This window comes from Trichechus manatus, unplaced genomic scaffold, assembly GCF_000243295.1.
Source record: "Trichechus manatus latirostris isolate Lorelei unplaced genomic scaffold, TriManLat1.0 scaffold00057, whole genome shotgun sequence".
NCBI classification, from domain to species: domain Eukaryota; kingdom Metazoa; phylum Chordata; class Mammalia; order Sirenia; family Trichechidae; genus Trichechus; species Trichechus manatus.
In genome coordinates, this window is record NW_004443993.1 from 6830029 (window position 1) to 6846408 (window position 16380).

Sequence of the window (16380 nt, forward strand, 5' to 3'; positions counted from 1 at the left end):
AGCCCTCTTTCCATTGTGAAGTGGTCTATGGTTAGTGAGGTATGAGGAGTAAGCCTTTCTGACATTGCTTGTATTCATAAGGCATCTCTACACTGTAAACTCTTTTTTGGTTAGTGAGGGATGAAGACCAACAAAAGGCTTTCTCACATTCCTTAACATTCCTAATGCTTCTATTAAAATGGCATGGCATTAGAAGTCATCTTCTAACTTCAGGGGGAGGAGAATCACCATCCTTATCAGCCCAAAGCCCAAAGCTAATGCCTATGGTCAAACATACCTCCAACCTACCAATTCTGACACCTGCCATCCCATCCACGGCACTCTCTACTTCACTGCTGGGCTTGATAATTCATTGCAATGGCCACACAGAACTCATACACAATACTCACGTTTGATGGAGTTTATTAGGGAATAGGTTGCAATTCAGGATCAGGATCAACATGGAAGTAACAGGAACACAACAGGATACAGTTCTTTGGTCAGGATAGCATCTTCTTGGCATCTGCCACTGGGCCCTGGTTAGGACCTTGCTGCTGTTGGGCCCTGCTCAGGTCTGGTCTCTGCCGCCAGCCTTTGCCCTGCTCCGGCAAGTATTACAACTCTTTAGCCATTCTGATCAGTACCCAGAGGAACCCCACTTCACCAGGAAGCCTCCTGACTGAAAGTGCTCAGCTCTCTTGGGAAGTGGGATGGCAAGCCTACCTCTGCCAGCAAGTACCTGGAGGCACCCCACTCCACCACAAAGCCTCCTGCCTGAAGGCGCTCAGCTCTCTCTGTGGGTCAGCAAGCCCACTGTGGCTAACTCACTCCATGAGCCAGGAAGCCAACTGCACAATCTTGAACCAGTCTCCTGGTTCAGCTGCACTGCTTCTTGCCATCTCACACGGCTCTTCCTGCAATGCTAAGCTCTTTCTGGCTCCTGGGTCTAGGAAGTTCTCAGGGCAGGGACCCCAGGTCCAGAGGATCCTCTCCACTCCTCACCTGACCTTCTTCTTGATGGTAGTGAGGTCCCTCTACCCATCTATGAAATTGGCTTTTTAAACCTAGTGGGATGGCAAAAGCAATCCCGTACAAGAGTTCTATGTACCTTATTTGCATAAAAGAGGGAATGCAGGGAAAAAAAAGATTGACAGTTTCTAATAAAGGCAGACAAAATCCACCAAATGATACACTACTACTTGTAGGGATATACAAGAGAAAAATGAAACCTTATGTTCACACACATAGCACAAAACAAAAAAACTATGCTTTAAAGTTTTATACCTGTTTTATTCATAAAAACATGAAAAAACTTAAATGTCCTTCCACTGGTGAATAAACAAACTCCCACCCAATCATTCTGTGGAAATTACAAGACCATGGCTAGATGGGCCATGTAATAGCAGTTCAGTGCACCACATGTTCTCTCCACTGAGATCTTATATGATCAGGGAGGTGTGAGAACTAAAGGCTTTCCCATATTCCTTACTATCAGAAGGCCTATGTCCATGGTAAGTTCTAACATGTTTACGAAAAGATGAAAAACAACTAAAGTCTTTCTCACATTCCTTACATTCATACGGCTTCTCTCCACTGTGAGTTCTTACATGGTCAGTGAGGTGTGAGGACTGAAAAAAGGCTTTCCCACATTCCTTACATTTATAAGGCCTCTCTCCACTGTGTGATCTCATATGGGTAGTGAGGTGTGAGGACTGATTAAAGGCTTTCCCACATTCTTTACATTTATAAGGCCTGTGTCCACTGTGAACTCTTATATGACCAGTAAGGTATGAAAACCGACTAAAAGATTTTCCACATTCCTTACATTTATAAGGCCTGTATCCACTGTGAACTGTTACATGTCTAGTGAGTTGTGAAAGCTCACAAAAGGCTTTCCCACATTCCTTACATGTGTAAGGCTTCTCTCCACTGTGAACTCTTACATGTCTAGTAAGTCGTGAAAACTGCTTAAAGGCTTTTCCACATTCTTTACATTCATAAGGCCTCTCTTCACTGTGCGTTATTATATGGGCACTGAGATACGAGGACCGACTAAAGGCTTTTCCACATTCTTTACACTCATAAGGCTTCTCTCCACTGTGAATTCTTACGTGTTTAGTGAGTTGTGAAAACTCACTAAAGGCTTTCCCACATTCCTTACATTCATAAGGCTTCTCTCCACCGTGAACTCTTACATGTCTACTGAGCTGTGCAAATTGCTTAAAGGCTTTCCTACATTCTTTACATTCATAAGGCCTCTCTTCACTGTGTGTTATTATATGGGTAGTGAGGTGTGAGGACCGACTAAAGGCTTTCCCACATTGCTTACATTCGTAAGGCTTCTCTCCACTGTGAGATCTTATATGTATAGTAAGAGATGAGGAAAAAGTAAAGGTTTTCCCACATTCCTTACATTCATGAGGCTTCTCTCCACTGTGAGTTCTTGTATGTCTACTGAGGTCTGAGGGCCGACAAAAAGCTTTCCCACATTCCTTACATGCATAAGGCTTCTCTCCACTGTGAGATTTTAGATGTACACTGAGAGATGAGGAACAACGAAAAGCTTTCCCACATTCCTTACATTTATAAGGTCTCTCTTCACTGTGAGTTCTTATATGTCTGGTGAGATTTGAAAGATAATTAAAGGCTTTCCCACACTCCTTACATTCATAAAGCTTCTCTCCACTGTGGGTTCTTATGTGTTTAGTGAGGGGTAAGGAACAACTACAAGGCTTCCCATAATCCTTACATTTACAAACTTTCTCTCTCACACGAGGTTTTTGGTAAGGACAAGTGCAGTCTTCTCCACATTCCTTACAATGATAAGGTTTTTTTCCAGTGCAAGATCTGATGTGACTCTTAAATGATGAATGATCCATAAAGGCTTTTCCACACTCAAGGCATTCAAAAGGGTTTACTCCAGTAGTTCTTTTGAGCCTAGTAAGATTTCCAATCCAGCTGAAACTTTCTCTACAGTGATGACCTTCTTCATCTTTATTTACTTCACCATCCTTACTTTCCCAGAGGCTCTCTACTGAATATTTTCTGTTAAAAACAGGAAGCATGTTGTTAGAATTAAAGTTGTTACCATTTCACAATTACCATGCACAGTGAATGTGCGTTTTCTGCCGAGTTGTCTCGTGTTGCATAAGCTGAATCATCTCACAGAGAATACTACCATTACAGTCACAGTGTTTCTAAATAATGGAACTTTCTGATAGTTATAAGTGAAATATGTTTCACACACTCAATATCTGATTCATAGTTATGGAAATACTGTGTTGTGAAAATTATGCAAACACACCATTTTAGAGCTACTTTTACACACACACATACAAACGTTATGACACCCTAAGACTCTCCTGAGGCACTGTTCACTGTCATGTGAATAATACTCACCTCATGTGCTTTCCCTGATTGTTGTGGGGATGTTCAATGCCATGGAATTCACAGATTTCTCCTAACATGGAAGACCAGGAGTCATTCTTCGTGGACATTTGCCCATTATTATCCTGTTGAAACACTGAAACAATACTTTTCAGTGGAGTTTCACAAGATGAAAGAAAACAGTAAGGAAATTTTATGCGGAAAAAGGCATGTGTGAAGAAAGACTGACTTTGAGACATCTGGTTGTTACAGGATGTGTTGTGTGGCTAGGTGCCGTTGAGTCAATTCAGACTCATAACAACCCTATGTACAACAGAACAAAACACTGCCTGGTCCTGTGCCATCCTTATAATCACTGTTATGCTTGAGACCATTGTTGCAGCCACTGTGTCAATCCATCTCTTTGAGGATCTTTCCTCTACTTTACCAATCATGATGTCCTTCTCCAAGGGCTGGTCCCTCCTGACAACGTGTCAAAAGGACTTTGGCAATGGCAATGGTCAAAAGGGTAAGAAATTTACTGGGAAATAATTCCATGACAATTTAGAGTGAATGACATAAGTAGAGTGTAATCAGGAAAGCAAAATAAGGTACTGCAAACAATGTATGTGCATAAAGGTAACATTAAAAGAGGAGATGGGGGAGGTCTTTTTCCATAAAGAAGGCATGAGAGGATTGATGAAAATGCAAAAAAGTCAGCTCAGGTACATGTGTAAAGTTTCACACCTTCAAAGAAAAAGAGATTATTTCCAATTTATTTACTTAAATGTAATTCCATCCCAACAGGACTGGCCCTTCAAAGGATTTTTGCCTTTCTAGTGCTCCCTGACACTAGCTCTGGATAAGCCCTATGTCCACTCTCCTAAGACGTTTCCCTTGCTTCTCAGGGAGAAAAATTACTGTGGTTGACATGATGCTCATGGGGAAAGACGGATCATGAGGGAAGATAGACAATCACATTTCCCTGATGCGGAACCAATACTTTGTTCTCCACGTTCTGTATAGGCGGACAGATGTGAGTTTATTTTTAGCAAAATAATCGCATCTAATTTGTAATAAATGCCAACAAGGTCCCAAACCACAAATCTCTCTTTGCCACAAAGTGACCCCTGAAGCCAATGCTCACACTTAAAGAGCCTCAAGGCTTTTAACAAGATAATTTAATTAATGATTTTTTACTTTCATGGGGAAGCTACTAGAGCCTAAGCACCATGAGAGCAGTGAAAACCCTTGACATGTTCGTCAATGTATTCCAATTCCTCAACCCAAATCCTAGAAAGTCAATAAAGTACAATATATTTATTCACTAAATAAGTAAATAAGAAAAATGAAGTCACCCTTACCTGAGTCCAGGTTCCTCAAGGTATCCATCATCACATCTGTGTAGAGTTTTCTCTGAGAAAAATCCAGTAAAGCCCATTCTTCCTGGGTAAATTCCACAGTCACATCCTCAAAGACCACTGAGTCCTAAAACATCACACATACTCTGGATCAGCAAGGTACCATTTTCCCCAATGTGTGCGAAAAGATAGGTGAGGCTGATGGTCCTGAGGAACTGAAAATTCATAGGGAGATCACACAAAGTTCTACGTTCTACTCTAGACATTGGCCATCAGCATTGTCCCTTCACTGACTACATTTACCTCCTAACATAGATTTAACAATATTTCGAATGCACTAAACTTATTTCTCCACAGTTTGACTATGACCTATACGATCTTATTCCTCTATTTATGGTTCAGAACAGGCAAAAAAAAAAAAAAAGGAGGAAAAAAAAATCCTCTATGAAAGACCTATTTCCATATTCACATCATCATTTCTTTGTGGAAAAAATTCAATTCGCTCCTTCCAAAAGACCACTGGAACACACAACAAAACATGAAGCACAGGGCAAAAACAAGGTGAGCTATTAAATTACTGGAAAAGACTGAGGGACTGGCAGCTTTTCCCATTATTGAATAAACAAAGTAAACATCAGAATCAGACTCATATACGGCAGAAATTTTGGAATTAACAAACTGAGAACTTAATACTACTATGATTCATATCACCCCACTTTGTTGACTGCGTGGATCATAACAAATTACACATAACATCGCAAAGAATGGGAATTCCAGAACACTTAATTGTGCTCATGAGGAACCCATACATAGATCAAGAGGCATTCAAACAGAACAAGGGGATACCATACGGTTGAAAGTCAGGAAAGGTGTGCGTCGGGGTTGTATTGTTACACCATAGTTATTTAATCTGTATGCTGATCAAATAAACCAAGAAGCTGGACTACGTGAAGAACAGGGCATCAAGATTGAAAGAAGACTCATTAACAACCTGTGTTATGCAGTTGACAAAACCTTGCTTGCTGAAAGTGGACCTGAAGCACTGATGAAAATCAAAGACCACAGCGTTCAGTATGGATTACACCTCAACACAAAGAAAGCAAAAATGCTCACAACTGGAACAATAAGCAACATCACAATAAACAGAGAAAAGACTGACTCTGTGGAGGATTTCATTGTTACTTGAATCCACAATCAACAGCCATGGAAGCAGCAGTCAAGAAATCAAAGGACGCATTGGGCAAATCTGCTGCAAAAGACCTCTTTAAAGTGTTAAAAAGCAAAAATGTCACCTTGAAGACCAAGGTGTGCCTGACCAAAGCCATAGTGTTTTCAATCACCTCATATGCATGCAAAAGCTGAACAGTGAATAAAGAAAACTGAAGAAAAATTGATGCCTCTGAATTATAATGCTGGCGAATACTGTACATACCATGAACTGCCAAAAGAATGAACAAATGTGTCTTGGAAGAAGTACAGCCAGAATGCCCCTTAAAAGCAAGGATGGTGAGACTGTCTCACATACTTTGGACATGTTATTAGGAGGGGCCAATCCCTGAAGGATATCAGGCATGGTAAAGTAAAGGGTCAGCAAAAACAGAAGACCCTCAATAAGATGGAGTGACACAGGAGCTGCAACAATGGGCTCAAGCATAACAATAATGGTGAGGATGGCGCAGGATTGGGCAGTGTTTCGTTCTGTTGTACACAGGGTCACTATGAGTCAGAACTGACTCAATGGCACCTAACAACAACCTAACAACGATTCATATAAAAAGGCCTCCTATTGAAAAAGCAAACCACATCAAGAAGAGATGGGTAATGTGAGCAGAGAGATGGTAAAAAAAAAACCAACAGGAAATCTTAGAAATAAAATACACTGTTATAAAAATGAAAAATGCCTTTAATGAGATCAGCAATAGATTGGACACGGCTAAGGAAAAAGCCGTGAGCTTTAAAATAGGTCAATAGAAACATGTAAAACTGAAATACAAAGAAAAAGGAATGAAAAAAAGGGAACAGAATATCCAAAAATGTGATCCAAAAGGTGTAACACAAGAGGAATGAGAATACTAGAGAAAATAAATTAAATATTTGAATAATGGCTGAAAATTTTACAAAATTAATGACAGACCCCAAACCATAGATCCAGAAGTTGCAGAAAATCAAACACAGAAAGAAAATCAAAAAGAATCCACAGAAAAAAGACACATGTATAGAGGAGGAAGGTTAACTATTGCTGACTTGTCTTCAGAAGCCATGCAAGAAAGACGACAGTGGAATTAAAATACTAAAGGATTGCAAGAAGAAAACAACCAACCTAGAATTCTCCATCTAGCAAAATTATCCTTTAAAATTAAAGGAAAAATATAGGCAGTCTCAAACAAATACTGTGGGAATTTGAAGCCAGTATATCTGTCTTGCAAGAAATGTTGAGGGAAGTTCTTCATAGAAGAGAAGGAAAATGATATAGGTCAGAAACTTAAGATTCCTAAAAAGAATGGAAGCGCACAAGAGGAAAAAAAAAAGGTAAAACATTTTACTTTTCTTATTCTTACTTAACAGGTAAGTTTGTTAAAAATAATAGCACCCACGATAGACTCAGTGATTATAGTGTATAGATAAGTAAAATGAAAACAAGGCTATTAGGGACAAGAGGGAAGAACTGGAAATGCTGTTTTAAGATATTTGCACTGCCAGTTAAGAGGCGTAGTTTAAGTTTAAGGTAGACTGGATAAGCTATAAATACACAAGGAAAATTGTAATCACTAAAAAGTAAAAAAAAAAAAAAAAAGTTTCCCTTGCTACCTGAAAGCAGAGCATTCCTATGAAACCTTTCATAAGCTGAAATAGCATAAAGCAAACAAGCAATTACCATTAACTTATATGTGAAAAGATTTTGAGTGTTCCCAAACCCAAAAAATGACCTACCAAATCATACCAAATAACACATAAAACCTAAAATAATACTAACATATAGCAAAAACAGCAATAATATGATAAATAAATCCAAATAAAGCACTGATGTTCAAAGACACAGTTCAAAGCTATGGCGACTTGAAACTGAGATGCTGAGTGTAGTTCCCGGGGAAAGAGCTTGGTCAGGAGAAAGACATCACCTTACTGGCACATAGGCCCTGAGGGGCACCCCCTTCCCAGGTTAAGGCTGCCACCCCCTGGGTTACTGCCCTCCCCAGCTCATGCGTCTGAGTATCCAGCATCTCAGCCTTCCCGGAAGGACTGTGAGCCGCCCTCTACAGCCCAGAACTGGCCACAGCTAGGTGGACCGTGGGCGAGGTGAGGGTAGAGGCAGCAAAGTGCGTGGGAAAAGCAAGGAAGGAGGGGCAGAATCAGCTGCTCCTCCCTGTCTTAATTCATCTAGTGCTGCTATTAACAGAAATACCACAAGTTGATGGCTTTAACAAACAAAAGATTATTCTCTCACAATCTGGTATGCTAAAAGTCCAAATTCTGGGCGTCAGCTCCAGGGGAAAGCCTTCTCTCTCTGTCGACTCTGGAGGAATGCCCTTGTCATCAATCTTCCCCTGGATTAGGAGCTTCTCAGTGCAGGGACCCTGGGTCCAAGGATGCATTCTTCTCCTGGCGCTACTTTCTTGGTGGTATAAGGACCCTGTCTCTCTGCTCACTTCTTTTATATCTCAAAAGATTGGCTCAAGATATAATCCAGTTTTCTAGATTGAGTCATGCCTCATTAACATAACTGCCACTAATCCCATCTTATCAACATCATAAAGATAGGATTTACAACACACAGGAAAATCATATCATATAATAAAATGGTGGACAATCACACAATGCTGGGTAGTATGGACTAGCCAACCTGACAAATATTTTGGGGGGACACAATTCAATCCATGACACCCCAACCCTTAACTGGCAACTGGGATTCAAGGCCTGAGGCTGACAGCAGAGCAGACAGCACATGCTGGGTGAGGGGGGTGACTGGCCTTGGCTCTGGGTGCCCCCACCACGGGCTCCCTCTTCTAGGGGGAGGGGGTGGAAACCAGCCCCCAGCTTGCCTGCCCAGGATATCTGGGAGTCTGGAGACTGTGGATCACGCCCTGCCAGGAGCCTGGAGAGAGGTGGAGCTGACAAAAGAAGCTTGGTGGGGAAGGGGTGTGCTGGAGGAAAGGAGGGGGTCACCAGACAGGTAGGGCTGGTTGGAGACCAGCGGTGCTGCCCTTTTCCCACACTCAGGGAGCTGTGGAAAGCTGGAGGTGGGGGCGACACTACTCTCCCTGCTTGGGGTGCATGCTGCCCCTTTACCAGCTTGCTACAAAACAAATGCTGAAAGGCTATTTCTGCTTTTTGCCTTTTTTTGTAAAAGTGAAAATCCTCTTCAGATTTCTTTCTGTTACTGAAAACAGATACCAATGTAGATCTTTTGTAAAAGTGAAGTGGCATACAGCAAACTTTCATAAAGTAGGGGATACCTGTATTTTCCCTCCCTTTTTGTGGAAAGAAAATGGAAGCACATAAAAGACTTGATTAAAACAGGACAAGGAAGAAAACGGTGGAAGGCAAAAAAGAAACAAACTGCAAAAAATAAACAGTAACAAGTAAGGTAGATATTAAAAAACTACATCAATAGTCACTTTAAATAAAACACAAAGTATTTGGTCTACAAGAAATCCACATTACATAAAAAGACACAGAAGTATTAAAAGTAAAGGGATGGAGAGAAATGGGACACAGGTCAGCAAGAGGGTGACATAGGTAGTCCAATGCTCTGTCCATCAGGAAACACACACACACAAGGAAGCGGGGCCAAGATGGTGGAATAGTCAGATGCTTCATGTTGTCCCTCTTACAACAATGTCTTTAGTGCAGCTTGGACTTCTTCCTTCAGTACCGTTGATTCCTGATCATATGCTACCTCTTGAAATGGTTGAATGTTGACCAATTTTTTTTTTATATAAAGACTTTGTGTATTCCTTTCATCTTCTTTTGATACTTCCCCCACAGAATTCTTCACTATTGCAACTCAAGGCTTGAATTTTTTTCTTCAGTTCTTTCAGGTTGAGAAATGCCAAGCATGTTCTTCCCTTTTACTTTTCTATCTCCAGCTCCTTGCACATGTCCTTATAATACTTTACTTTGTCTTCTCGAGCTGCCCTTTGAAATCTTCTCTTCAGATCTTTTACTTCATCATTTCTTCCTTTTGCTTTAGCTACTTGATGTTCAAGAGCAAGTTTCAGTCTCTTCTGACATCCATTTTGGCCTTTCTTTTCTGTCTTTTTAATGACCTCTTACTTTCTTCATGTATGATGTCCTTGATGTCATTACACAACTCGTCTTGTCTTCAGTCATTAGTGTTCAACACGTCAAATCTATTCTTGAGATGGTCTCTAAATTCAGGTGGGATATACTCAAGGTCATACTTTGGCTCTCATGGACTTATTCTAATTTTCTTCAGTTTCAACTTGAATTTGCATATGAGCAATTGATGATCTGTTCTGCAGTCGGCCCCTGGCCTTGTTCTGACTGATGATATTGAGCTTTTAAATCATCTCTTTTCATAGATGTAGTCGATTTGATTTCTGCGTATTCCATCTGGTGAGATCCATATGTATAGTCGCTGGTTATGTTGGTGAAAAAAGGTATTTGCAATGAAGAAATCGTTGGTCTTGCAAAATTCTATCATGTGATCTCCAGCATCATTTCTATCACCAAGGCCATATTTTCCAACTACTGATCCTTCTTCTTTCCAATTTTTGCATTCCAATCACCAGTAGTTATCAATGCATCCTGAATGCATGTTTGATCAATTTCAGACTGCTTAAGTTGGTAAAAATCTTCAATGTCATCTCTGGTCTTAGTGATTGGTGCATAAATTTGAATAATAGTCATGTTAACTGGTCTTCCTTGTAGGCATATGGATATTATCCTATCACTGACAGTGTTGTACTTCAGGATAGATCTTGAAATGTCCTTTTTGAGTATGAATGCAATGCCATTCCTTCCAAGTTGTCACTCCTGATATAGTTGACCATATGATTGTTCAGCTTGCTAATGCCTAGGATATCGATGTTTATGCATTCCATTTCATTTTTGACGATTTCCAATTTTCCTAGATTCATACTTCGTACACTCCCTGTTCCAATTATTAACGTATGTTTTCAGCTGTTTCTTCTCATTTTGAGTAATGCCACATCAGCAAATGAAGGTCTCAAAAGCTTGACTCCATCCATGTCATTAAGGTCTACTCTACTTTGAGGAGGCAGCTCTTCCCCAGTCATATTTTGAGTGCCTTCCAACCTGAGGAGCAGAATGAATTAAAAAAACACGATCTGTCTATAAAACATACATCTTAGACACACAAACATAAACTCAAACTTAAAGGATGGAAAATATATATCAAGCACTACTGAAGAAGAACAAAGCGGGAGGCCTCACACTACCTTATCTTAGAACCTATTATACAGCCATGGTAGTCAAAACAGCCTGGTACTGGTATAACAGACACATACACCAATGGAACAGAATTGAGAACCCAGACGTAAATCCATCCATCTATGGGCAGTTGATATTTGACAAAGGGACAAAATCCATTCAATGGGGACAGGACAGTCTCTTTAACAAATGGTGCTGTCATAAGTGGATGTCCATATATAAAAAAAGAAACAAGATCCACATCCCACACCATACACAAAAACATTTAAAATGGATAAAAGATCTCAATATAAAATCTAAAATGATAAAGATCATGGAAGAAAAAAATAGGGACAATGCTAGGGGCCCTAATAAATGGCATAAATAGTATACAAACCTTAACTAACAAGGCACAAACACCAGAACAGAAACTACAAAACTGGGAGCTCCTAAAAATTAAACTTATGTTCATCAGAAGACTTCACCAAAAGAGTAAAAAGAGAAGCTACAGACTGGGACAAAAGTTTCAGCTACAACATATCCAACAAGGGTCTAATCTCTAAAATCTACAAAATATTTCAACACCTCTATAACAAAAAGAAAAATAATCCAATTAAAAAATGGGCAAAGGGCAAAAACAGATACTTTACCAAATAAGACATACAGGTGACCAACAGACATATGAAAAAATGCTCGTAATCATTAGCCATTAGAGAAATGTAAACCAAAACTACATTGAGATACCATCTCACCCCTATAATACTGGCACTAATCCAAAAAGCTCAAAATTACAAATGTTGGAGTTTGTGGGGAGATTGGAACTCGTATATACGCTAGTAGGAATATAAAATGGTACAATCACTTTGGAAAATGATATGGCACTTCCTTAAAAAGCTAGAAATAGGAATACCATATGATGCAACAATCCCACTCATAAAAATATACCCTACAGAAATAACAGCCATCACACGAATAGACATATGTACCCCCATATTCACTATAGCACTATTCACAATAGCAAGAAGATAGAAACAACCTAGACGCCCATCAACAGATGAATGGATAAACAATTTACAGAACATACACACAATGGAATACTATGTATCACATCATGTTCAAAAATTAATTGAAAATGCATCAACAGAGGCCAGTCCAAGATGGCAGAGTAGTCAGACTCTTCAGTGTACCCTCTTACAAAGAACAGCCGGAAAAACAAGTGAATCAATTATATATGACAATCTAGGAGCCCTAAACATCTAAGGCAAAGGACTGAGCGGCAGGGGAAGGGAGAGACGGTTCAGAAGCAGCGAGGAATTGCCAGACCTGGCCTGGCAACAGCCTGAGCCCTTCAGGCCTGACCAGGTCATGGGTGAGCAGTGAGGCAGGCAAGCAGCAGTGCTCAGGAGGAGTATTCCACACTGGGAGAGACGCGGTGGCAGATAGTCTACTCGGCTACCCAGAACCAGTGAGAAGTAGTCCTCGATAGGCAAAACGTAAGTACTTGCATCCGGCCTACCGTGTGGATCAAAAACACCCCCCTTAGGAAAAAACCTCTCTCCCATTTACCTCCCCCATTCCCTGCTCTGCACTGGGTCCGGGACCTGCTTCAGCAATTGCCGAGTCCCCTGGGCTGTAAGTAGGATCCATCACACAGCCAGAGCCATTCTCCCGGCCTTGGAGAATAAACAAATTAACAAACAGGAAAAAATAAACTGCCAGCTACCCTAAGCCAGGAACTCAGGGTAGGCACAGCTCCTATGCCTAGGCAAATGCATAAGGGATCCACGGACTATGAGTGCCTTTCCTCCTGCATAGCCTTCCGTGGGCCCATTACAACAGCATAGGCCTTCATTACCACAGTACAACAGGGTATATACCTGAAATCTAACTTCAACCGTTTCATCTCTGAAGTGGCAGGTTGGTGCCATTTGACACTGCTCTGCCCATTAAGCAAGGTCTTCACCTACCCACATCAGGGGCCTGAGAACTGGTGGCCCCACACATGCCACCTAGCCACCTGCGACGGGCCAAAAATAAGAGGTGCCCCCAGTCCTTATTGCCAACAGCACTGGGTGCTCATAGTCTGGCTGCAAAACCCACCCACCTACGTAATCTAAGGAACAAGGACACGCCTGACTCCTGGACACTCAGGGGCGGCCTTCAGCCCCCAGCCTTGCTCAGAGTGTGTCCCCCTGCTGCAGCCAGATGCCTGTGCCTACACCAATAAGAATGCCTGTCTAGGACTGTAGGTGAAAGCCTGCACCACACACTTGGTGGCCATCTAACTGGGCACCTGAGCTGAATCCATACAGGAGGAGTGGGCTGACTCCGGAGCTCACATACCTAGTAATAGATCTAACCAACTGGTGACAAGACATTAGAGCTTCAAAGGTGCCAGTAATCAAACTAGCTCATACGAGCAGCCTATTTGGGCATATAAAAACAAAACAAGAAACTAGGACACTAAGCAAACATAAAATACATAAATATAATAACTTATTGATGGCTCGTAGACAACAGTCAATATCAAATCACATAAAGAGGCAATTCATGATGGCTTCAGCAAGCTCCCACAATAAAGAACCCAGAAATTTTCTAGAGGAGGAAAATTTCCTGGAATTACTGCAGATAGAATACAAAAGATTAATATAGAGACCTCTTCAAGAGATTAGGAAGGAAATTAACCAAAACGCAGAACACACAATAGAGGAAATTAAAAAGATTAGAAAAGAGCATAATGACAAATTTAACAGGCTGCAAGAATCCACAGAGAGACAGCAATCAGAAATCCAGAAGATTAACAATAAAATTTCAGAATCAGACAAATCAATAGAAAGTCATAGGAGCAGAATTGAGGCAATGGAAGTCAGAATTAGCGAGACTGAACATAAAGCACTTGACACCAACTTATTTGAGGAAAAATCAGATAAAAGGATTAAAAAAGAAAGAAACCCTAAGAATTATGCAGGACTCTATCAAGAAGAATAACCTACGAGTGATTGCAGTACTAGAATGGGGAGAAGGGGGAATAACAGAAAATACAGAGAATTGTTGAAGATTTGTTGGCAGAAAACTTCCCTGATATTGTGAAAGATGACTAGGTATCTGTCCAAGATGCTCATCAAACTCCACATAAGGTAGATCCCAAAAGAAAGTCACCCAGATATATTATAATCAAATTGGCCAAACCCAAAGATAAAGAGAGCATTTTAAGAGCAGCTAGGGATAAACAAAACGTGATCTATAAAAGAGAGTCAATAAGAATAAGCTTGGACTACTCAGCAGAAATCCTGCAGGCAAGAAGACAATGGGATGACATATATAAAGACTTGAAGGAAAAAAACTGCCAGCCAAGAATTATATATCCAGCAAAACTGTCTCTCAAATATGATGGCGAAATTAGGGCATTTCCAGATAAACAGAAGTTTAGGCAATTTGCAAAAACCAAACCAAAATTACAAGAAATACTAAAGAGAGTCCTACGGTTAGAAAATCAGTAACATCAAATAACAACCCAAGACTACAACACAAGACAGAGCAACCAGATATCAACCCAGATAGGGAAGACACACACACAAAAAAAACCAAAGCTAAAACACTGAAAATAGGGAAACAGATGTCAATATGTAAAAGATGACAACACTGAAACGTATAAGAGGGACTTAAAAAATGTAGACATAGATTTTTCATATGGAGAGGAAGTCAACGGGATACAAAGAAATAAAAGACTGGTACAAAGTTAGAAAAATAGGGGTAAATATTAAGGTAACCACAAAGGAAACTAACAATCCTACACATCAAAATAAAAAACTACAAAAATATAAAAACTCAGCAAACACAAAATCAACAACAATGAAAAAGATGAAAATACACAAGAAGACTCAGCACAGAAAATTAAGTGAAACAAAGAAACTGAATACACAAAAAAAGACATCAAAATGACAACACTAAACTCATGCCTATCAATAACTATGCTGAATGTAAATGTACTAAATGCACCAATAAAGAGACAGAGTGGCAGATTAGATAAAAAAAAAAAATACGATCCATCTCTATGCTGCCTACAAGAGACACTCCTTAGACTTAAAGACACAAACTAAAACTAAAAGGATGGAAAATAATGTATCAAGCAAACAACACTCAAAAAAGAGTAGGAATGGCAATATTAATCTCTGAGAAAATAGACTTTAAAGTAAAATCCACTACAAAGGATAAGGAAAGACACTATAAAATAATTAAAGGGTCAATACACCAGGAGAACATAACTATAATATTTACACACCAAATTACAGGGCTCCAAAATACATAAAACAAACTCTAACAGCATTGAAAAGAGGGATAGCTCCACAATAGTAACAGAAGACTTCAACACACCACTTTTGCTGAGGGACAGAACATCCAGAAAGAAGCTCAGCAAAGACACAGAAGATCCAAATGCTACAATCAACCAACTGGATCTCATAGACATATACCAAACACTCCACCCAACAGCAGCCAAGTATACTTTCTTTTCCAACACACATGGAATATTCTCCAGAATAGACCACATATTAGGCCACAAAGCAAGCCTTAACAAAATCCAAAGCATCGAAATATTACAAGTATCTTTTCTGACCATAAAGTCATAAAAGCAGAAATGAATAACAGAAAAAGCAAGGGAAAAAAATCAAACACATGGAAACTGAACAACACCTTGCTCAAAAACTACTGGATTATAGAAGAAATTAAGGATGGAATAAAGAAATTCAAAGAATCAAATGAGAATGAAAACACATCCTACCAGAACCTTTGGGAAAAAGCAAACGCAGTGCTCAGAGGTCAGTTTATAGCAATAAATGCACACATTCAAAAACAAAAAAGGCCATAATCAAAACACAATCAAACCCTACAACTGAAACAAGTAGAAAAAGAGCAGCAAACAAAGTCCTCGGGCACCAGAAGAAAGGAAATAATAACAATTAGAGCAGAATTAAATGAAATAGAGAATAGAAAAACAATTGAAAGCGTTAACAACACCAAAAGCTGGTTCTTTGAAAAGATCAACAAAATTGATAAAACACTGGCCAAACTAATAAAAGAAGAACAGGAGAGGAAGCAAATACCCAGTATAAGAAATGAGATGGGTGATATCACAACAGACCCAACTGAAATTGAAAGAATCATAACAGAATACTATGAAAACTTGTACTCTAACAAATTTGAAAACCTAGAGGAAATGGACAAATTTCTAGAAACTCACTACCTACCTAAACTAACACAAACAGAGGTACAACTAAACAAA

At 39.9% G+C, this 16380-nt stretch overlaps 1 protein-coding gene across 4 annotated transcripts in view; it reads right to left on the bottom strand.

The window, feature by feature from the left end:
* Positions 1-1310: 1310 nt before the first annotated feature.
* Positions 1311-16380, bottom strand: part of LOC105756392 (zinc finger protein OZF-like) — a 33154-nt gene continuing 18084 nt past the window's right edge. For 3 of the 4 annotated variants that reach the window (XM_023733244.1, XM_023733245.1, XM_023733243.1), the window contains 3 exons: positions 4710-4833; positions 3379-3502; positions 1311-3024 (listed from right to left, as the gene is read on the bottom strand). In XM_023733244.1, coding sequence (XP_023589012.1) covers positions 1419-3024; positions 3379-3502; positions 4710-4833 — 1854 coding nt within the window. In that variant the 3' untranslated portion in view covers positions 1311-1418. Of the gene's footprint in view, positions 3025-3378; positions 3503-4709; positions 4835-16380 lie in introns of those variants that run through there. The other variant, XM_023733246.1, reaches the window with a different exon arrangement.